The sequence below is a fragment of the Mobula birostris genome, chromosome 1 (genome assembly GCF_030028105.1).
Source record: "Mobula birostris isolate sMobBir1 chromosome 1, sMobBir1.hap1, whole genome shotgun sequence".
In the NCBI taxonomy this organism is placed as follows: domain Eukaryota; kingdom Metazoa; phylum Chordata; class Chondrichthyes; order Myliobatiformes; family Myliobatidae; genus Mobula; species Mobula birostris.
The window spans coordinates 130,865,070-130,887,992 of record NC_092370.1 but is presented as its reverse complement, the minus strand read 5'-3'; the positions used below and the strand labels follow the sequence as shown (position 1 = coordinate 130,887,992).

Below are 22,923 nucleotides of genomic sequence, written 5' to 3'. Positions count from 1 at the left end.
TGTCCAAGTTCCTCATTTGTCGGCGCGTGGGGCCAATCACCGGCCGTTTTGCTGACGACCGCCCGGAAGTTACGCGCCTGTCCCCGGGAGCCTATTCGGAGACTGGTCGTCGGCCTCATGTGAGGTTGCGGGGATTAGATCGTTTTGGTGTGGAAATAATCCCTGGCAGTAGCTTGGTGAGGAAAACATTTCTTAAAGTAGGGGTGGGCTGAGATGGTTCTGCGGTTTGTGTCAGTTCAGAAGCTTCTGCGGGGCTGGGAGTTGCGGACTCTTCACCGGGGTGCCTTAGTGGCATGAGGCTTTGATAATGATGTGAGCTATAGAGTAATACCACACTGAAATATGTACTGTACTTCGACTCATGATGCCTGTTCCTAATCCCTAGCATTTTGTGTGTGTTGCTCCGGGTCTCTGGTATCTGCAGAATCTCTTGTGTACAAATTATAACCATTAGTGATTGAAAAATATCCCACCTTGATTCTCCTCCAAATCTTGTAACTCCTTTCTTAAATATATCCTTTTCTGTGATTGGTATCTCTGCCAAAGGGAAACATTTTCCATAATATACCCAATTTATGCTTCTCATAGTTTTGCATAGTTCAATTTGGATCTCCTTCAGGCGTTGCTGTTCAAAGAAAACGAGCCTAGTTTATCCGATGTCTCCTCATAGCCCATAACAACATTCTGGTGATCTGGTGTAATTGCATCTTTCCCAAAGTGTGGTGATGAGAATTGCACGTGTATTCAGCTGTGGGTTAGCTAATATTTTATAAAAAATTTTTTACGATCATCCTTCTCTGCTTACATTCTGTGTGTCAGATAATGAGGACAAGAAGATGTACACCATATCTGCCTGCTGCTAACTGTGGATTCTTGGATTTGTACATCAAAATCCCTTTGTTCCTTGTTACATTTTAGGGTCCCAACATTCATTGTATGTATCCTGACTTTATTAGTCCTCTGAAACAGCATTGCCTTGCAGTTTTTTTGGACTAAATTCCATCTGTTATTTCTCTGCCCATTTGCTAAATTATTATAATCATAACTACCCTGTCAATCAAAAAATTCTGCATTTGGTGGTAAACTTAGTAAATATAATATTTAGTAATTTCTGAAATTTAGTGGTCACACCTCCTGCATTTACATCCAACTAGTTAAGTAATTAATTTGGAGATACAGCAAGATAATCGGACCTTCTGGCCCAGCTAGCCCATGCTGCCCAATTACCCATGTGACCAATTAGCCTACTAACTTGGAATGTGAGAGGAAACCAATGCAGTCATGGGGAGTATGTATAAAGAACAGCGGCAGGAATTGAACCCGGGTCACTGGTACTGTGATAGCATTATGCTAACTGTTACGCCCCCCATATAACAAACTGTGGGGGTTCTACTATTGATCTATGTTAAATATATACTGCATTAGCTTTATTTGTCACATGTACAGTGAAATGAGTTGTTTTGCGTCAGCAACCAGCATATTTGAATGATTGCGCTGGGGGCAGCCCGCAAGTGTTGCCGTGCTACCGGCACCAACATTGCATGCTGACAACTCACTGACCCTCGCTGTGCGTCTTTGGAATGTGGAAGGAAACCGGAGCACCTGGCGTGAACCCTCACATTCACAGAAAGAACGTGCGCACTCCTTATAGACAGCGGTGGGATTCGAAGCCCAATCAGTGATCGACAGCGCTGTAAAGCGATTGTGCTACTGTGCTGCCACTGCACAATTGATCACAGGTTACCAGTCACAAAACAAAAACTACTCTCAACCATTATGCTCCCAACACCAAGCCAATTTTTACAAATTGTTCCAGGACTGCTGCCCCATTTGGCCTTGGTTATATTAGCCAGTTTTAGTTTTCCAATGTAGACAAGGGCAGATGGAGCTAGGCTGCTATTACTGAGCCTGACCTTCGTGATATTGGGTACCAAATGGACATTAGTAAATGTTACACTACTCTCTAATATTAAGCTAAGTTAATTATAAATTAAGCTGATGTAATCTGACTTTAATTCCAAATGTATGTTATATTTTGAAAGACTGCTAGTTTCAGATTTTGAATTTGAAAGAAGACAAGTGAAGTTTCTCCTAGTATTCTGGCCAAATTTAGTTCTGAAACTAACTCTTAAATGGATCATTTAGTTATTTAACCCGTTGATGTTTACAGGAGATTTTTTGGTAAAATTTGGCTGCAATTCTTCCAACACTTTAATACTTTAAAAAAAAATTAAATATAAATATAATAGAATATACGTTGCTTTGGGGTATCAATCTTAGGATTAGGGACTTTCATTCCAATTTCTCAGTGGCTTAATGAATATGGTTCGATTGTTTTTTTTTTAATTAGATGCTTGCAACTGATATTTGATTTCAGTTAGGAATTTTTAACAGGTTGCATCAACAGCTCTTAAGTATTGAATTGACTTTATTTCTTACATCCTTTATTTCTTACATGAGTAAAAATCTGTCTAAATGTGCAATTTATAGTAACTTGTAATGAATAGTATGTACAACAGGACAGTCGATATAGCATAGAAATACAATTATATCAGTGTGAATTAATCAGTCTGATGGCCTGGTGGAAGAAGCTGTCCTGGAGCCTGTTGGTCCTGGCTTTAATGCTGTGGTACCGTTTCCCAGATGGTAGCAGCTGGAACAGTTTGTGGTTGGGTGACTCGGGTCCCCAATGATCCTTTGGGCCCTTTTTACACATCTGTCTCTGTAAATGTCCTGAACAGTGGGAAGTTCACATCTACGGATGCGCTGGGCTGTCCGCACCACTCTCTGTGGCCTCCTGCAGTGATGCACCCAGTCAGGATTCTCTCAATTGTGCCCCTGTAGAAAGTCCTTAAGATTTGGGGACTTGTGCCAAATTTCTTCATCTATCTGAGGTGATAGAGATGCTTTTGTGCTTTTTTCACCACACACCATACAGACCATGTGAGATCCTTGCTACTGTGTATGCCAAGGAACTTAAAACTGTTCACCCTCTCAACCCCAGATCCATTGATGTCAATGGGGGTTAGCCTGTCTCCATTCCTCCTGTAGTCCACGTCCAGCTGCTGTGTTTTTGCGACATTGAGGAGAGGTTGTTCTCTTGACATCATTGTTTCAGGGTGATGACTTCCTGTCTGTAGGCTGCCTCATTATTATTTAAGATAAGGCCAATGAATGTGGTACCGTCAGCAAACTTAATTAGCACATTGGAGCTGTGGGTGGCGACACAGTCATTGGTATACAGAGAATAAAGGAGGGGCTTAGGACACAGCTCTGAGGGGCTTCTGTGTTGAGGGGCAGAAGTGAGGAAGCCCACTCTTACCACATGCCAGCGATCTTACAGGAAGTCCAGGATCCAGCTGCACAAGGCAGGGTGAAGGCCAAGGTCGCTGAGCTTCTTGTCAAGCCTGGAGGGAATTATGGTGTTGAATGCTGAACTGTAGTCCAAGAACAACATTCTCACGTAAGCATCCCTCTTCAGATGTGTAAGGACAGTGTGTAGAGCTGTGTCTATTGTATCATCTGTTGATCGGTTGTGTCAGTAGGTGAATTGTAGGGGGTCCAGTGTGGGTGGTAGCAAGCTGCAGATGTAGTCCTTGACCAGCCTCTCAAAGCATTTGCTTATTATTGAGCTGAGTGCGACAGGACACCAGTCATTCAGACATGTTACCTTGGTCTTTTTAGGTACAGGAACAATTTTAATACCTCGTATAAATCTCACAGAATTTTCAAATCTTTAGTTTTGAATAGAATTTGAATATTTTTATTGTTGATTCCAATAAACTGGATAAGTTAACAACCCCAACATAGTATATTACTGGTTTTGTTCTAATGTATTTATCATGTACCAATCAACATTCTACTTTAAACCAAGAGAATTACTGGGTTTTTTGTAGATGCAATAAATTGTACAGTTACTGGAGATCTTGAGCAAGATGTACAAAATGCTGGAGGAACTCAGCAAGTCAGGCTGTGTCTATGGAGGGGAATAAACAGTCGACATTGCAGGCTGAGACCCTTCATCGGGAGTCTTAGTTCTTAGAAGCAGCTTTGGAAGATATAGAGTTTTATCTTTCTCCTGTCATTAATCTTTTTATACTTTTCTATTAGTTATATAATGCCGATACCAGTGGAATTTCTTTTTCTACTGATACCATTTGGAGCCATTGTTTTCAAATTCTTATCTATGTTTATATCTTGTTGTTGTATTTATCTTTGTGATGATTGCTCCAGTTAAACTGTGTGATCCTGTGAGTAAAGGAACACTTTTCTTGCATTTGTATTGATTAATTTCACAATGATCCCTTTCCTAAGAGTGACAATTCTACCTGTGTTTTGCCACCTCAGAGATTTTTAATACTGCTTAATTTGGGTGCTTGACTTCCGGCTTAAACCAAACAGCGTATGAAAATGGATACCCAGAAGGACTTGCAGCCTCCAAAGCAACAACCTATGGTCTACATTTGTGGAGGTAATCGTTTTGATATCCCTTGATCACAATTGATGAACTTAATATCAACATTTTTTTTTACTACAATAAAGATTATAGTGAGATGAAGCTGGTGTTTTTATGTACTTAATTCACCTCTGAAACTCTTACTAAATCAAGAAGCTTCAAGTGGTTTAAAGGATAAATGAAAGATGCCGTATCTGTCACATTAAATGCACCTGATTCAAAATGACAGGATTTGGATACCTAGATCTCACTCTTAATATGTAATACCTTTTACTGGTACAACTTTCTTTTCCTCTTTCTTCACATGGAGTAAGCGTGTTCTGAAATGTTTTTAAGTCGTTCGGTTAGTTTTTGTTTTGCACTACTTAGTGCAAATACAGGCATAATGCAATATGGGGTCCACGGACCCCTATGTTAATGGTCGGAGTCCATGGCATGAAATAGGTTGGGAATCCCTGCTAGTATTCAGCACCAATGTCCAGAGTACCCGCAAAGATGCACCTCATCACTTGGCATTACCTACAGTCTTGCAAAGTTCAGCTTGCTTTGTGTTTTTTTTAAGTTGTAAATTCTGCATTCTTATCCATTAGTTTTCCTATCTTTGGTCTAGCATGCCAAAATGGGGATATCACTATTCTGGAGTAGAAGACAGGAACTTGCAGCTTTAAGTTGCCTGTCTTAACTAAAGGTTTTGGACTAATACTGAGCAGTAAAGGGATATAGGAATGGTGTGTTTGCAAAGAAGTGACATATGATTAAGTTAAATGACTGGCTTAATGATATAGAAGGTAACTAGGGATGTACTGTAGTGCAGTGAAAAGTAGGGATGCAAAGTGGCAGAGACAATTCATGATCTTATATATTATCATGAATGGCCATTTCATTTTAATTTAGGTTTCCAAAATCATAGCATCAACAGGAAAAGTGTAAACTCTTGTCTTTGGTTTCAGTGGAAATGCCCCACTGAAACCAAAGACAAGAGTTTACACTTTTCCTGTTAATGCTGTGTTTTCTACTCAGTATTGCTGTTGATGACAAGTCTTGAAATGTGGCAGGGTTCTTAATAAAATGAGGTGGTACTGCTGCGGTTGGTAGGTGCTACAGATACTACTTATGGAAAAAAAGTGGGAGCCCATGAGGATTATAAAGAAGCTAGAAAATAACTTGAACATTAGGAGAGCCAGGGGAGGATGAAAAGGAGAGTCAGGTTGAAGAGAATCCTATCGCATTCTGTACATGCATCCTCCTTCCAGATTGTTACTATATATCAGGTACAGTTGCAGGCCCAGCATCATCCCACTGTGGGCTTCCCACTGACTGCCAACCACCAAAGCGTCCATTTATCCTAACTATTGGGTTAGAATAAATCCTCTATCCATGCTAATATATTACTCCCAATCCATGCATCCTTATCTTGTGGACAAGTCCTTTTTTGCACCTGGAATTACCAGGATGTCGCCTAGATTAGAGGATATGTTCTATAGGGAGAGCTCGGATATACTTGGGATTGTTTTATCTGGAGCAGTGAGAGATCGGGGAGACCTGTTAGGGGTTTATAAGATTGAGAGAATAGAGTCAGATTCTGTTTCTTGGGGTCAAAATGTCTAATAGAGGACGTGCATTTAACCTGGTTGGGGAGTGGGGGGGGAGTTCAAAGCTGATGTGTAGACAAGTTTCTTTTACCAGACAATGGTGGATGCCTGGAATGTGCTGCCTGAGGTGGTGGTGCATGCAACTATGATAAAGGCACTTAACAGGTTATTAGATACAGACACTCTCTTGCGTAGAGTATGGAGGGATATGGACATTGTGTAGGCAGAAGGGATTAGTTTATTAGGCGTTTGATCTCTAGCTTAATTAGGTACAAAATCATGGGCTGAATGGCCTCTTCCTGTGCAGAACTGTTCCATGTTCTAAAGACTACCAAAAAGATGAGGAGAGTGTAAAATTAAAAGAAAATATAAAGACTGGTGCAAGTCCTGACAGCAGTAAATGGGGGGGAACATTGATAGAGCTACAATTGGGTGAAATGTAAAGGAAACATCAAAGGGATATCAAGAATATCACATATCCTTTCCAATTACATTATAAAAACAATAGTGATCAGGACCAAAGTGCTCCATTAAATGATAATGATATTGTAGAGAAAAGTAAATTAAGTGGTGAATTTTACTTTGATATTTATAGTAAAGAAAGAGGAGTTTAGGTGTACTGGTGAAAGCCAATTCCCATTAATATCAGAAAATTAAGATTGAATCGATGTTTCTATAAAAATAGTGATGCAAAAAATCCAATCAAATAAAGGCGCTAAATGATCAGATGATTTCCAGGCTTCAAAAGGAAATGAGTGACTGAATCTCCTAGACTATGTTGATTCAGAAACTGCTCCTTCATATTTGGAAAATGACATATGAAGGAGCGAAATTATAGGCCATTTAACCAAACATGTTGGAAAATTGTTGGATCTGGTGATAGTTTGGGACATAGAAATCAAATACTTAGAAAATATTCAGTTGATTAATGGTTGAAAAATCTTTTTGTTTCCCAATGGGTACTAAAGTTGTGGACAGGTGGACAATGTAAGGATCACTGGAAGGTATTTGACAAAAGTTGAGGTTAATTTGGAACACTCTTTGCCTGCCAAGGGGAATTAATACTTTTGCTATAATTTTAGGTTCAGTGTTAACAGAAGCAAAGCTGTTACGGGAAATAGAGTTGGATCAGCCGCGATGTCCTTTAGTTAAAGTACGAAGTAGTTCTTGCATTCCCGTGTTCCACTGGGATCTACTTCAACAAGCTCCTACTTGGTCACTGACTTTTATAGATCTACTGGATCTAACAATTAGAACCATAGAATGTTTTCAAAGCTGCATAATCCTGTCCTGAAAAACCAAACACTCGGTGTCTGATGATACCACTGATAAGTTTTCCAAACAACTTTTCCCAGATAACTGGTGAAATCCAAGCTTAAAATTCTGGTCATTATTCCCACTATACATCCAGTAAAAGAAACCTGAATAGATTATCCTGCACATAAATTTTACTTCCTTCACTAATCTTCTTGTAGCAATAATTATTATGCAAGTGATTTAAAACTAACTTATTTAGACATTTGTGACTGGAGTTTAATAAATTCTAACACTTTTGTACAAATATCAATCTGTTTTGCCTTGACTATAATGCCCACAATAATATGTATTTCGTAAAGCCAATCAATTCTGAAGTTCTTAGCAATGCTGGTCTGTTTAATGCTTTGTCGTGAGGGTTTATAAAACAAACTTAGGATTTTTTATTATATTTTTGCAAACTGTAAAGCAGCTTTAGAGCACTTTGTTTATAGCAAATATTTCTCCTTAATACCAGAGTTTAAAATGGACACCGATATCAATGACGAAAAATGCGCCAGTGTAGACTGGCAGTAATTCTCCAGCAAATTTCCAAGCCATTCTTCTAGCTACATAACCTTTATCAAAAAGTGAATGTTTCTCCCTTTAGCAGATAAATATACGCAAGTAGTTAATTAGATAATGTTGACACAAATGTAATTTAGTGGTGTTGAACAATGAGATGTTGTTTACTTATTTCAGAGTGTCACACTGAAAATGAAATTAAAGCAAGAGATCCGATCCGATGCCGAGAATGTGGTTACAGAATAATGTACAAGAAGAGAACAAAGAGATGTATCCTTGAGCGTGTGGTATACAATATAATTTTAATAATGTTTAAGTGTTCTGCTCAATTTACAAAGTTAGTGTATTATTTATGATGATGCAAGCTGGACTTTTATTGTTAGAGTCACTTTTGTCCTGCAGATGATTGTACTAACATCTAAACCTAGGAATATCCAGCAGCCATTCCTGCCCTTGCGACTGCCAAGTCTCAGTAATGACCACAATGTTGTAGTTCCACATACTGACCCATGCTCTAAATTCATTATCCGTGTTCTTGGTGCTTTTCACATTAAAACAGACATATTTCAACTCATCTCACTGACTGCTATTTTGCTGTATTGACTGTGATCCTTTCTCACAGTCTCCTTACATATTACACCAACTGCCTCATCTTCTGACTTGTCACTCTGGTTCCCATCTAGACAGGCTTTCTTCAGAAGAGATCCTAGTGATCCACAAATCTGAAGCCCTGCCCCTTACACCCCTTGCATCAATTGTTCATCCACGCAATCATCTGTCAAAACATCCTATTACTTCACTGGAACATGGCAATCGAGAGGTGACCAACCCTGATGTTCTGCTTTGCAGCTTCCTACTCGGCTCACTATATTCTCCCTTCAGGGCCTCATCCCTTTTGCTACCTATGTTATTGGTATTAATATGTGCCACAACTTCTGACTGCCTTCTCCCTAAAGAATGCTGCCGACCTCATCTGAGATGCCTCTGGCCCTGGAACCTAGGAGGCAAATACCATGTTTTTACATCTAAAGAATCTCCTGTCTGATCCCTGAATGATTGAAACCCCTATCACCATTGTTCTCCTATTCTTCTCCCTTTTCTTCTGAGCCACAGAGCTAGACTGAGTCCCGGAACTAGATGCTGTGACTTTCCCCAGGTAGGTTATCCACCCCAACGGTATACAAAGCGGTATACTTATTATTGAGGGGAATAGGCACAGGGATACTCTTCACTAACTGCCTATAACCTTTCCCTCCTGATGTTCACCCAGCTAACTGCCTCCGCCTACTTAGGGGTCACTAACACTCTGTAGCTCCTATCAACTCTTCATTCTCCTGAATGAGCCGAAGTTCATTCAGCTCCGGTTCTCCAGCACAGTCTGTAACGAGCTACACCTAGATGCACTTCTTGCAGACGTAGTAATCAAGGAGATTGGAGTTCTTCCAGATCTCCCACAACTTGCATAAGAAACACACCACTGACCTGGAATCTATTCTTACTCTTCTGGATCAGCACTAATAAGGAAAGGGACAGAAACGCAACCAAGCCTGTCCTTGCTGAAGCCTTCTTGCTCTAACACTGGCCCACTCCCACAATAGCCGCTCCTCTTAAACCTAACTTTTTATTAGCTCTTGCCAGGTGCCTATTAATCCGAATAATCTCAATTCTCACAGAAAGTCCTGACAGATCCTAGTTGCTTTTTAAATCTGATGCTTTAAATATACCACTCATTTGTCACATTCATTATCACTCCCCTTCCCTACCTGATGCAACCTGCCTGTTTTTTTTACACCCTCCTCTGTCAATCCATCAGTTTTATCTCCTGTCTCACTACTCCCCTTCTCTTTGTACTGGCCACCTCACATCTCCAATCAATCCTAATTCAAAACATTGACAATCCCTTGCCTTGTACAGATGCTGCTTGACCTGCTGAGTTCCTCCAGCAGATTGCAGTACCTCTTGTGTCTCTCTTGCTTTCTGCTCTTCTGACCAGAGTTGATCATTTCCCTCCATTGATGATGCCTGACTGGCTGAGTTTCACCAGAATTTTGTGTGTTGCTCTGGTGCGGCGTATAAGACCATATGACATAGGAGCAGAATTAGGCCATTTCGCCCAGCGGTTTTTGGTCCACCTTTCCAACATGGCTGACTCATTAACCCTCTCAACCTAATTCTCCTGCCTTCTTCCTGTAATTTTAGACACTCTGGCTAATCAAGAACCTACCGATTTCTGCTTTAAGTAGGCTCAATGACTTGGCCTCTACAGCCGTCTGTGGCAATGAATTCCACAGATTCACCACCCTCTGGCTAAATAAATTGCTCCTCTTCTCTTGTCTAAATAGACATCCCTCTGTTCTGAAGCTGTGCCCTCTGGTCCTAGACCCTGATCTAGGCCTTTCAACATTCAATAGGTTTCAATGAGATGCCCTGTCATTCCTCTAAACAGCAAGTACAGACCCAGAGCCATGAAACACTCCTTGTACGCTAACCATATAACATATAACAATTACAGCATGGAAACAGGCCATCTCGGCCCTTCTAATCCATGCCTTTTCATTCCCGGAGTAATAGAACATATCACAGTACATCACAGGAACAGGCTCTTTGGCCCACACTGTTATTCCAAACCAATTAAATTAGTAATCAAATGGCTAACTAAATTATGAATCACTTCCGCCTACACGAATGCCCGTAACTTTCTATTTTCTCACATTCATGTGCCTATCTAGACATCTTTTAAAAGTCTCTAATGTTTCTGCCACTATCACCACCCCAGGCACTGCATTCCAGACACTCACCAATCTATGTAAAATGAATTGCCCCTCACATCTCCCTGGAAATTACCCCCTCTTGCCTTAAGTGCATGTCCTTGGGTATTAGACATTTCAACGCTTGGGGCGGAAAAAGATATTGGCTGTGTACTATATCTATGCCTCACAATCTTGTAATCCTTTGAGATTTCCCTTCAGCCTCTGCTGCTCTGGAGAAAATAACCAGATTTTGTCTAACCTCTTGAAAATGAAGCTCAGGGTTGTATATGGTGACATATGTGTACTTCGATAATTTAATTTCGCTTTACCTTCACTTGTAGCCCCTGCCCTCTAATCCAGGCAACACCCTGGTAAACTTCTTCTGCACCCTCTCCAAAGTCCCTTTGCTCAACACAGTTCAGTATCTTGCCCTGAACAGTGTACCCTGTGTTTGCATTTGACCTACCAAGTTGCAACACTTACATTTGGTCGGCTTAAACTCCATCCGCCATTTTTCCGTCCATATCTGCAACTAATCTATATCCCCTTTGTATTCTTTGCCAGTCATTAACACTATCCACAACACCGCTAATCTTCATATCATCTGCAAACTTATTAACTCACCCATCTACATTTTCATCCAGGCCATTTATATACATCACAAACAGCAGAGGTCCCAGTACAGATCCCTGCAGAACATCACTAATGACAGCTAGAATAAGTCCTTTTGACCACTACCCTCGGTTTTCTACGGTAAGCCATTTCTCAATCCAAACAGCTAATTTACCTTGGATCCTTTGCATCGTAATCTTCTGGATGAGTTTACAATGAGGGACTTTACTAAACGCCTTATTAAAATCCACGTAGACAACATCCACAGCTGTACCTTCATCAATCACCCTTGCCACTTCGTCAAAATCTCAATCTAGTAGGTAAAACACAACTTGCCTTGCACAATTATACTGGTTCTCCCTAATTAGGCCATAGATTTTCAAATGCTCATAAATTGTATCCCTAAGAATTCTGTCCAGTAACTTCCCTATCACTGATGTGAGACTCACTGGCCTATAGTTTCCAAGATTATCCCTTGTTCCCTTCTTGAATAATGAAATAATATTAATTATGCACCAGATCTTTGGGACCTCACCTGTGGCTATAGAGCACACAAAGATACTGATGAAGGCCCCAGCAATTTCTTCTCTTGCCTCTGTAACCTGAGGTATATCTCATCAGGCCCCGGGGTCTTATCCACCTTAATACTCTTTAAGGGACCTAATATTACCTCCTTCTTTACCTCTAAGTACTCTGGCATAACAATGCTAGTCTGAAAATCCAAGTAAACAACATCGACTGACTCAGACTTTTGTCCATACTACCTGTTATTTTCAAAAGATTTGTCAGGCAAGATTTCCCCTTAAGGAAACCATGCTGACTGTGGCCCATTTTATCATGTGCCTCCAAGTACCCGAAACCTGAACCTCAATAATGGAATCCAACATCTTCCCAACCACTGAAGTCAGGCAAAGTGGCCTATAATTTCCTTTCTTCTGCCTCTCTCCTTTCTTAAAGAGTGGAGTGACATTTGCACTTATTTAGTCCTCTGGAACCATGCCAGAATCTAGTGATTCTTGAAAGGTCATTACTCTTGGCTCCATAATCTCTTCAACTATCACTTTTAGAACTTTGGGTTGTAGTCCATCTGGTCCAGGTGACTTGTTTACCTTCTGATCTTTCGGCTTCCCAAGCACCTTCTCTTTAGAGGTCAAATGCATTCTCTTCTGCCCAACTTTCTCAAATTTCTAGCATACTGCTAATGTCTTCCACAGTGAAGATTGATGCACAATACTTATTAAGTTCATCTGCCATTACTTCATCTCCGACTACTATCCAACGTCAATCTTCAGTGGACCAATAACCACTCTCCCCCTCTTTTACTCTTTATATCTGAAAGAACTTCCGGGTATCCTCTTTTATGTTATATCAAGCTTACTTTTTGTATTCCATTTTTTTTCCTTGTGGCTTTGTTTAGTTACCTTCTGTTGGTTTTTAAGAGCTTCACAATCCTCTAACTACCCACATTTTTTGTATTATATGCTCTCTCTTTTCCTATTATGTTGTAAGTTTTCCCAAATGAAAGTTAGTTTTACCAGATTGGAATTAGATTCTTCACTTGTGGAACACTGTAGGGATAATTATAGATCATGAGTGTTAGAAAAGAAACTCGTTACTTTTTTAAAATAATAGCTTCATTATTTATACTTTTTTTTCTTAACCTGAATATTCACAGTGGTTGTTTTTGACGCCCGATGAACTTTTTCTCTAAAGCATTTACTTCTAGTTCTTGTTTCTTTCAAAATCTAACTTCTAAATTTCAGGAGAGAAGCCTTTTAAATTTACTACATTAGAATTAAACATTTATTGTATTTCTTGAATGTTTCAAATTGTACAGTGTTTTATTTGATAAAATGTGATATTGGAACAATCACTGAATAATCAACTACTCTGTACTTTTCCATTCAAGATTAAAGATTAGCTTTATTTGTCACATGTACATAGAAACACAGTGAAATGTGTGGTTTGCTTTAACAACCAATATAGTCCATAGAGTTGCTGGGGACATTCTGCAAGTATTGCCACACTTCAGGTGCCAACATAGATAGCATACCCACAACTTACTAACCCTAACCTATATATCTTTGGGATGTGGAAGAAACCCATGCAGTCATAGCCATGATGAGAAATAGACACTGATCTTTACAGCTGCTGCTGTAAACCATTGTGCTGACTGCTGTGCTTCCATGCCATTTTTAAGTATTTCAACATAAAAATATTGCCCTTGTGTTTAATCTCAACAATGTGCTGATGGAAAGATGTATAACCTTACTACGCATTACCGGGATAAGTTCAAGCCCACCATCCAGGCATTGCACTCTTCTCGCTACTATCATCAGGTAGGAGTTAGAAGAACCTTCGGTCCCTCACCAGCAGGTTCAAGAACAGTAATTGTCCTACAACCATCAGGCTCCTGAATCAGCATTGGTCTTATTTTTCTTTCGACACTATTCTTTTGCCTTCTCCCCATCGTCCTTTACTCCCTTACTAACCAAAAACCTCATTGATATCTGACCACAGATTCACTCCCCTTTGGTTGAATCACCATCCTCCGATCACTTTTAAAGGGACATCCCTTTATTCTGAGGCTGCGTCCTTAGATCCTAGGCTCTCCTAATAGCTTCAAGTTTATTTAATGTCATTTCCAGTTCATAAGTGTAAAGGAGAATGATTAATTGTTACTCTGGATCTGATGCAGCAGGAAAAAACTAATAAAGAACACAATAATAAAAAATACAATAAACATATAAGATAGCTTATATACAATCAATATATGTATGTCCATAAAGTGATCTTAGGCACAGGAGTGTTTGTACATAAGGTAAGTGACAGGAAATAAAGTTGGTGGTGTGAAGCAAAACTTCTCCAGATCCACTGTACCCAGGTCTTCAAGTTTAATTGTCATTCAACCATTCACATTTATAGAGCTAAATGAAACATCGTTCCTCCAGGGGCCAAAGGACATAGTATGATTCAGCACATACAGTCACAAAATAACATCATCACAAGTCCCTGAGTGCCATGGACTGGAGACTGATGGTACATGGGAAGTTGTCCTGGAGACATGTTACTTCAAGAAAAACTACACAGCAATTCCTCATCTCCTGCTGGGTCAGCTGCGAACAAAGGCAAATCCACTTGTCTAATGCTGGATCAGCCACAGACGAAGGCAAATAAATCAGAGTAATGCAGTCATTCAATCCTCTTTTGACCACGAAGATTAGAAAACATCTCCATCTGTACTAAAAACTTTCCTCACCTTTCATAAGCTTTGATTCTTCCAAAATGCATGCTGTTATTTATCTATTTCTGCATTTTTTATTCCATATCTGTACTTTAACTTCTAACTTTATTTTGTTTATATACAATGGATTGAAATTAATGTGGCCAACGGTTAATAGGGCAGCTGCTCATTTGTGACCATTCTTAGAACAACATTCTAACAAAAACAGTAGACACAAACAAATCGAGAAAACAGCCAGGGTTCCCTTCATTTATTTGGGACACTGCAGTTTAATTGGGGCAGGCGACAGTTGCTGAACCTGTTCTGACAAGCGTCAGTCATATGCATGTTGTGTGGCCGTTTGACACTACGCTGCTTAGAGCAAACAGTTTTCAAATAGCATCACGTGTGTGTGTGTTCAAAAATCAGTGATTTTTGTCACTGATAGTTGGCGATTAATAAACAAAGACAATTCAGCACTGTTTTGCCCGCTGCGGTTTCAAGCATTCAGGTTCAGAGATGCCAGAAATGGCCAGGAATGAAAACGAAATGATTTCACTGCTTTAACAAGTTAGGAACTATGAAGAATTTGGAGGTGTTGACAATCATCTTGACTGCTACAATTAAAATGAAGATTTGGAGAATGCAATCATTGAAAGCCTTGTTTGAAGGCAGTCCACTATCTGTCCCAAGTTTCTGCATCAATTTTGTTCATTTATATTCAATCAAAAGAATATCTCAGTGAACACTGAATTCCTCCATCAATAACTATAACTATTACACAGTTTTATAGTAGTCGTAGTGTTCTATTTCATTCTGTATTTCATTTAAATACATAATTTGTTGCTCAGTTAATTTTTTTTATACCTTTTTAACTGTTTCCATGAATCTTCAGCTAATTGGGGCAGCCATTTAATCGTCCCAAATCATACCAGCCCCGATATGTCCCAATTAATCGGAAATTATGGGAGAAGCATTTCATTTATTATGGCCTACCCAGGCGGATACATAGTGACCAGGGACGGGACTTCGAGAGCAGACTCATCTATGAGTTCCTGGGAATGCTTGGAGTTGAGAAGTTGAGGTCCACGCCCTATCACCCACAGGGTGATCCCAGCCTGAGAGGTTTAATGGGTCCTTGCTCGACATGCTTGGGACCCTGGAGATCAGCAAGAAGAGCAGGTGGAGTCAACATATTGGGCATCTGGTTCATTGTTACAACTGTACACGGAATGAAGCTACTGGATACTCGCCATATTATCTGATGTTTGGGTGTGAGGTTGCCCATTATTATTATTTATAATTGTTGAATGCCATTTTATCATGTTGCACCTGAATAACACACCACAACAAATTCCTAATACATGTGAATGTAGATAGTGAATAAAATTTATCTTTGATATCTAGCCAGGGTCATTTTCCACAAGGTCCACCAGAATTTCCCATTCTCTTAAGCTTGAAGTATCACTCTTTGGACAGCACACTTTTTTTGTGTGGTTCACGCAATCTCACCTATACTCTGAACCTCATGGCCTGTGTAGTATGTAGATTCAATTATTTTTCATGTGAAATGTGCAAACTAACCAGGTGGCAGGAACTGCAACAGCTACATATATTCAACTGATGTATCCAATCTAACTTTGAAAGCTATCACAAAGAGTCTTGCATTCAAAAGAGTAAGCGGCTGATACAGTATTTAAGAGTGTTATGTTTTGTAACTCCAAAACATAAAACTAATTGAAAGAAAAACACGGAGCTGGGCATAACTCATGTACGTTTTTTTTTAACCAGTGAGGCGCACACTTATACAATAAGTATAAGCACACTTATACACTTAAGTATGCCATTCACATACTTTTACAGATACTTCGTAATTAATTATTTAACCAAAGAATACTCAATCAAGCAATAGATTTACAATATTACTTAAATATCAAACACCAACAATGAGATCGTAATCTTACAGCATCATATGGGGAAGTCCAGAACGAGGGGCCACAGTTTGAGGATAGAGGGGAAGCCTTTTAGGACCGAGATTAGGAAAAACTTCTTCACACAGAGAGTGGTGAATCTGTGGAATTCTCTGCCACAGGAAACAGTTGAGACCAGTTCATTGGCTATATTTAAGAGGGAGTTAGATATGGCCCTTGTGGCTACGGGGGTCAGGGGGTATGGAGGGAAGGCTGGGGCGGGGTTCTGAGTTGGATGATCAGCCATGATCATAATAAATGGTGGTGCAGGCTCGAAGGGCCGAATGGCCTACTCCTGCACCTATTTTCTATGTATGTTTCTATGTATATACCTTGTTATAGCCAAACTACCTCTGGAACAGTCTTAAATGGAAGAAGAAAGACGGATGAGTTTAGAACCTAGGTAGCTGAAAGTAGGTCTGCCAGTGATGGAGAACAAATGAGACAAGATTTGAAAGATTGGAAAGCTGTAGTAAACGGTGATGCTGCGAAGGAAGAATACTAGTTTTGAGACTATTGTTTTAGGAGGGACAACATCGACATAAATTTTGGTTGACCACAATTTTACCTCCGTTGGAGAAAATGAGGCTGAGTATTGAAAAAGTGAAGTGCAAGAATGATTTGCGTGACGATTTTGGATGTACAGTATATTGATCATTTTAGAGTCAACTGATACTGCGGAAAGGTACAATCTTGGTGCTGGCACGATGTCTGGATCAGGGTTCAGCCAGAGGTAAGAGAGGGTGGTAGGTGATATTGGATTACATCGCTGCCGGAGAGAGAATAAAATACATCGATGAAACATAATCAAAGTTTGGGGTACTGGACGTACTTTCCCGTAGGGGAAGTGCTACATTTCTGAGTTTCAAATTTCGCGCCGATGACGTACTGAGGTTCTCTCCGTTTCCGCCGCGTAGGTTTCTGGGTAGAAAGGAATTAAGAGACTTTGGATTTTCCTTTGGGAGGTCTCGTGTGAATGTGCAGGTACAAACTTTTAGATAACTGTCCATTAACTTACGTATTGTAGCTATATCCTGAAGAAAGACGCGTATTTTAAATTAAAATTAATAACTTGTTCATTTCCATCGGCGTTGGGCTTTGGGTTTCCATGGAAACGCGCCACGCTGGGCAACGCTTTTATTTTCTCTTTTAAAACTTTCGGCTTGTTTTTGATTAATGGAAGACAGAACTTGTAAGAGCGTCCGATATTAAACTACAAACTTTAAAGTATGGGGATCGCTGTTTCAAAAAGTCGCAAATTACAATGTTTACAAGATGGCAGCTATGAAAAAAAACTCCTGTGCCTTATACACGCATGGTTTATCGTACCTGTATTTGCAATATAGAATAATTCCAGCATAGGAGTTCCCGGTCCGCACACTGAGTTTGCGCTGTTTTGTTTGAAAAAGTACACCGGTTAAAATTGGAAAAGCCATTCGGTATCTCGTGTTTTCGATGCAGTAAGGTCGGGACTGTACAGTTATATCACCACATCTGTATTAAACCCATAGTGCTTCATTCACCTAATATGTAAAAATCTATTGGTCTTTGTCTTAAATGTTCTTTCAGTCTTTGATATATGTTCTAAACACCGTCAGTTACTTATTATTTAGGTATTTATTTCATTCCCTTTACCTAATATGTAAACGTTTATTGATCTGTCAAATAAAACCTATTTATTCTGCCAATCTTTGATATGTGTTGTAAGCACTATTACTTTGGAATTTATCTCATTAACTTTTGAAAGCCAAAACTGAGTCTGTTTTCAGTTCAAACTGAATTTCAGATCATTGGTGTACATCTCCTCGTGTCCTTTGTTTTTTTGCTAATCACCTTAAATTTGTGTCCTTCAGCTCTTGGTCTTTCTGCCATTATTTACTGTATTCAAACACTTCATGATGTCCAATTTGTTACTCTCTCGGTCACATCTCTTTACCAGGGCAACCTTGGTCAATACCTGACCTGCTGAATTCCTCCAGCATTTTGTATGTGTTTCTTTGTCAGTGCTCTATCACAAATGTTCTCTTTCCATCGCATCCCCTGCTCACCACTTTAAGAACATTTTTTGAGTGTTTTTCTGTTTTGCTGAACGGTTACTGATTAGAACCATTGACTTGAACCATTTTCTCTCTCCATAGAAGCAGTCTGACATGCTGAATTTTCCAGCTCTTTTGGTTTTTGCGTAGGATTTCTGTGTGCCCCTTTTTTTGGACGTAATTTTGTGGTTACCTCAGTTGGTCGTTCACCATTAGCAAACTCAAGTAGAAAATTGACAGACTCCATTTGTTGAAAAGCAATTGAACAAAAATACCTGTGCTCTTCTGGATCTTACTGCTTGTGTCTTCTTGACTTTAATCTCTTCAGCACTGACAGCTGCTCTGTGGTACATAGAATGAAACGGATTGACAAAAGAGCTAAAAGTGACATGCAAAAAAAAGCAGTGAGTTAATATCATATGGAATATGTTGTAGTGGTGGAAGTTCCTTAAAGTTGTCATAGCCGGTGGGGGTGAGGGGGATGGTGGTAAGTGGGGATAAACTCCCACTATCTATTAAATGCTCCCAAATGCTGTGTGTCTCAAATAGCCTCTGACAATCAAGTCCAGCTCCCCTTCATGCTTCATGTGTGGCTTAGCTACTAAGCCTGGTAGGACCGTTCCTACTGACAGGAGAAGGGCAAAGCGGGTTACCGGCACCTTAAAACTAGTTGCTTTGGGTAGATGGGGCTTGTCAGCCGTGGTTGAAAGCTCATCTAGGAGAAGGAGAACCCTGATAAATTGGTGCTGCCTTGTGGCTATACCCACTCATAGGGAAGGCTTCAGGAGTAAACCTGGGGTTAAAATCTGGAGCTGGAGTCACTAAGGCAGGCCTATATTGAGATCGATGCTGACTGGCAACTTGTGCAATGCCGCTGGTGCCAAGCAGTGTCAGTCTCTGCCGTTGCTTTGGATTCCTCGACTGCGTGGAAAGGTGGAGTCTGCTACATGATCAACAGCTTGCTCTCCATATTGTACTAGCTTAGCTTGCGTACTGGCTTGAATATCAACCTCACCTTGCGACGTCAACAATATTCAGGAGAGAACACCCCTGCTTCGCCTTGTGGCGTTAACACAACATGGGAAGCAGCAAATACCAGTTATGGCCCACAATGTTCGATTGACGTAGCGTGTGGGTGGTGCCAGGGGTTGCTTCCGACAGTGGGGGAGATGCTTGGATCTCACTGGACAGCTACCGCCTGCCTTAAGCTGGGCAGCCCCCAGTCAAAAAGGTGCTGTGCCACCACGGCCTGCTTTCCTCATTGGGTGAATGGGGATTAGTTTCATCTGAACTGCAGACTGAATGTACTTCACCGGGCAAGACAACACAATGAAAGAGACCAGCTCTAAAATTGGAATGTTGGATTGTTTGGATAATCATAACTGGCCTCTCTGATACCCTCCAATATATTTGTAATGTCAGGAAGACAGCTGTAATAAACAAGGAGCTCGAAAGACTTCATGTAGACATAGCCAACCTCCAGGAGATGCATCTGGCTGACTCAGGCACATTAAAGAAGAAAGACTACACCTTTTTCTGGCAAGGCAAGGGCCCTGATGAGCCCAGAGAGCATGGAGTAAGCTTTGTGGTGAGGAACACATTGTTGAAGATGGTGAAACCAAGCAGCATTGCATCTGAGTAACTCTTACTCTTCACCTCAACATCACCAAACATCCAGTTACTCTCACCAGTGTGTACGTTCCCACGCTGTGCCCCACATGTGAGGCAAAGAATGTGTTTTATGAGAACCTTGCAGCCACTGTAAGGAGTACCCCCAGCTAAGAACATTTTGTTCTCCTGGGTGTGTTCAGTGCCAGGGGTGGTGCAGATCGTGACTTATGGACCTCCTGCCTAGGTCACAATGTAGGCAAGATGAGTGAGAGCAGACACCGATTGCTGGAGTTCTGCACCTATCATGATCTATGTATCACCAGCTCATACTTCCAGACCAAGTTTCAACACAAGGTTTCCTGGAGACACCCTCGCTCCAGACACTGGCACCAGCTAGACTTGATCCTAGTCAGGTGCTCCTCCTTCAGCTGCCTGCTTTAAACGCGTTCCTACCGTCGAACAGACTGCAGCACAGACCACGTGCTGGTGTGTTTCAAGATCAGACCGCAGTCAAAGAAATTCCACCATACTAAACAAGAAGAAAACCCTTGCATTGATGTCAGCAAGATGTCTGGAGTAGTTTGCTAAGGCCTTCAAGAAAGAGCTGAGTGCCCAGCAGCCTGAAAACTCTTTCGCAGAGAAATGGAACGCCATCTGCAGCACAGCCTTGGCTACATGTGGAAGGAAGACCTCCGAAAGAAGTGACTGGTCCAAAGCCATGTCCAACAAGATATCCCCCATCACTGAATCCAATCGTGCTGCCCCAGCTGAGTATAAGCATTCACCAACTGAAAGGAAGGATGCTAAAAGTTCGGCAGACTGCCAGGCGCTGCGCCAAGTACTGGATGCAGTTCAGTGAAGACATCCAGACTGTAACACCGACCAGCAATATCGGGGGTATGTATGATGGCACTAAGAAAGCCTTCAGCCCATCTCAGAGCAGGATGTGTTGCCTCAAATTCATCAATGGGGAAGTAATTACAGTCGGGGCAAACAGGTGGAGAGATGGATAGAACATTACTCTGACCTCAGCTCCAGAGTGAACACTGTCACCATCTCAGCCCCGGACTCCTGAGTGCCTGCTGACAATGGAAGAACTGGACACAGCGCCAACCCCAGAGGAGCTCAGCGAGGCCATCGTCAGCTTGGCCTCAGGTAAGGCAGCAAGTAATGATGGAATTTCCCCAGGCCAGATCAAACACTGCGTGATATGTCTGATGTTGTGAGCATCACTGATACGTGGCTAAAAGAAGATTATAGCTGAGAGCTTAACATCCAAGGATACACATTGTATCGAAAGGACAGTTAAGTAGGCAGAGGGAGTGGCATGGTTCTGTTGGTAAAAAATGAAATCAAGTCATTAGAAAGAGGTGAGATAGGGTTGGAAGGGTAAAAAGACCCTGATGGGTGTTGTTTACAGACTCCCAAAAAGTAGTAAGGATGTGGTCTACAAATTACAATGGGAGGTAGAAAATGCATGCCAAAAAGGGCAATGTTACAATAGTCACGGGGGATTTCAATATGCAGGTAGATTAGGAAAATCAGGTTGGTGCCGGATCCCAAGAGGGGGATTTTCTAGAATGCCTACGAGGTGGCTTTTTAGAATAGCTCATGGTTGAGCCCACTAGGGGATCAGATATTCTGGATTGAGTGTTGTGCAATGAGCCAGAATTGATTAGAGGGATTAAGGTAAGGGAACCCTTAGGGGAAAGTTATCATATTATGATTGATTTCACCTTGAAATTTGAAAAGGAGAAGCTAAAGTCAGATGTATCAGTATTACAGTGGAGTAAAGGGAATTATAGAGGCAGGAGAGAGGAGCTGGCTTGATTGGAAAAGGACACGGGCAGAGATGACAGCAGAGCAGCAATGACTGGAATTTTTGGAAGCAATTTGGAAGGCACAGGATCTATACATCCCAAACAGTAAAGGCAAGATGCCTCAACCGTGACTAACGTGAGAAGTCAAAGTCAGCATAAAGGCCAAAGAGAGAGCTATAACAGAGCAAAAGTTAGAGGATTGGGAAGTTTTTAAAACCAATGAAAGTCAGCTAAAAAGTCATTAAGAAGAAAAGATGGAATACGAAAGTAAGCTAACCAATATTATTAAAGAGAATACCAAAATCTTCTTCAGAGACATAAAGTGTGAAAGAGAGGTGAGAGTGGATATTGGACTACTGGAAAATGTTGCTGGAGAGATAGTGATTGGGTACAAGGAAATGGCGAACAAACTGAATAAGTATTTTGCAAGAGTCTTCACTGTGGAAGACACTAGCAGTATGGTGGAAGTTCCAGAGTGTAAAGGGCAGAAGTGTGTGAAGTTGCCATTATTAGGAAGAAGGTTCTTGAAACTGAAAGGTCTGAAAGTAGATAGGTCACTTGGGCCAGATGGTATGCATCTGGGGTTCTGAAAGAGGTGGCTGAAAAGACTGGATACATTAATAATGATCCCTCAAGAATCACTAGATTCCGGAATGGTTCCGGAAGACTGGAAAATTACGAATGTCACTCCACTCTTCAAGAAGTGAGAGAGGCAGAAAAAAGGAAATTATAGGCCAGTTGGTCTGACCTCAGTAGTTGGGAAGATATTGGAGTTGATTGTTAAGGATGTGGTTTTAGGCTATTTGGAAGCACATGATAAAATAGGTTGTAATCAGCACGGTTTCGTCAAGGAAAAGTCTTGCCTAACTAATCTTTTGGAATTCTTTGAAGAAATAACAAGCAGGATAGACAGAGGAGAATTGGTGGATGTTGTGTACTTGGATTTTCAGAAGGCCTTTGACAAGGTGCCACGCATGAGGCTGCTTAACAAGTTACGAGCCCATGGTAGTACAGGAAAGATACTAACATGGATAG

General features: G+C 40.8%; 2 protein-coding genes across 5 annotated transcripts in view; both read left to right on the top strand.

Moving 5' to 3' along the window:
- Positions 1–67: 67 nt before the first annotated feature.
- Positions 68–13,101, top strand: polr2k (RNA polymerase II, I and III subunit K). Its single transcript, XM_072262385.1, has 4 exons — positions 68–176; positions 4,348–4,471; positions 8,044–8,136; positions 12,904–13,101. The coding sequence occupies exons 2-4, from the start codon at positions 4,405–4,407 to the stop codon at positions 12,924–12,926; spliced, it is 183 nt and encodes a 60-aa protein (XP_072118486.1). The 5' UTR covers positions 68–176; positions 4,348–4,404; the 3' UTR covers positions 12,927–13,101.
- A 4,230-nt stretch (positions 13,102–17,331) lies between these two features.
- Positions 17,332–22,923, top strand: part of LOC140199839 (sperm-associated antigen 1-like) — a 134,565-nt gene continuing 128,973 nt past the window's right edge. For all 4 annotated transcript variants that reach the window (XM_072262370.1, XM_072262378.1, XM_072262362.1 and 1 more), the window contains exon 1: positions 17,332–17,405. The gene's annotated coding sequence lies outside the window, so the exon portion shown is untranslated. The remainder of the gene's footprint in view (positions 17,406–22,923) is intronic.

What these genes read in the sequence shown, in the direction of transcription:
- polr2k (XM_072262385.1), top strand. Translation starts at nt 4,405, where the DNA reads ATGAAAATGGATACCCAGAAGGACTTGCAGCCTCCAAAGCAACAACCT. An exon ending in TATGGTCTACATTTGTGGAG is followed by an intron (nt 4,472 to 8,043) that starts GTAATCGTTTTG and finishes TACTTATTTCAG; the next exon opens with AGTGTCACACTGAAAATGAA. An exon ending in CAAGAAGAGAACAAAGAGAT is followed by an intron (nt 8,137 to 12,903) that starts GTATCCTTGAGC and finishes GAATATTCACAG; the next exon opens with TGGTTGTTTTTGACGCCCGA.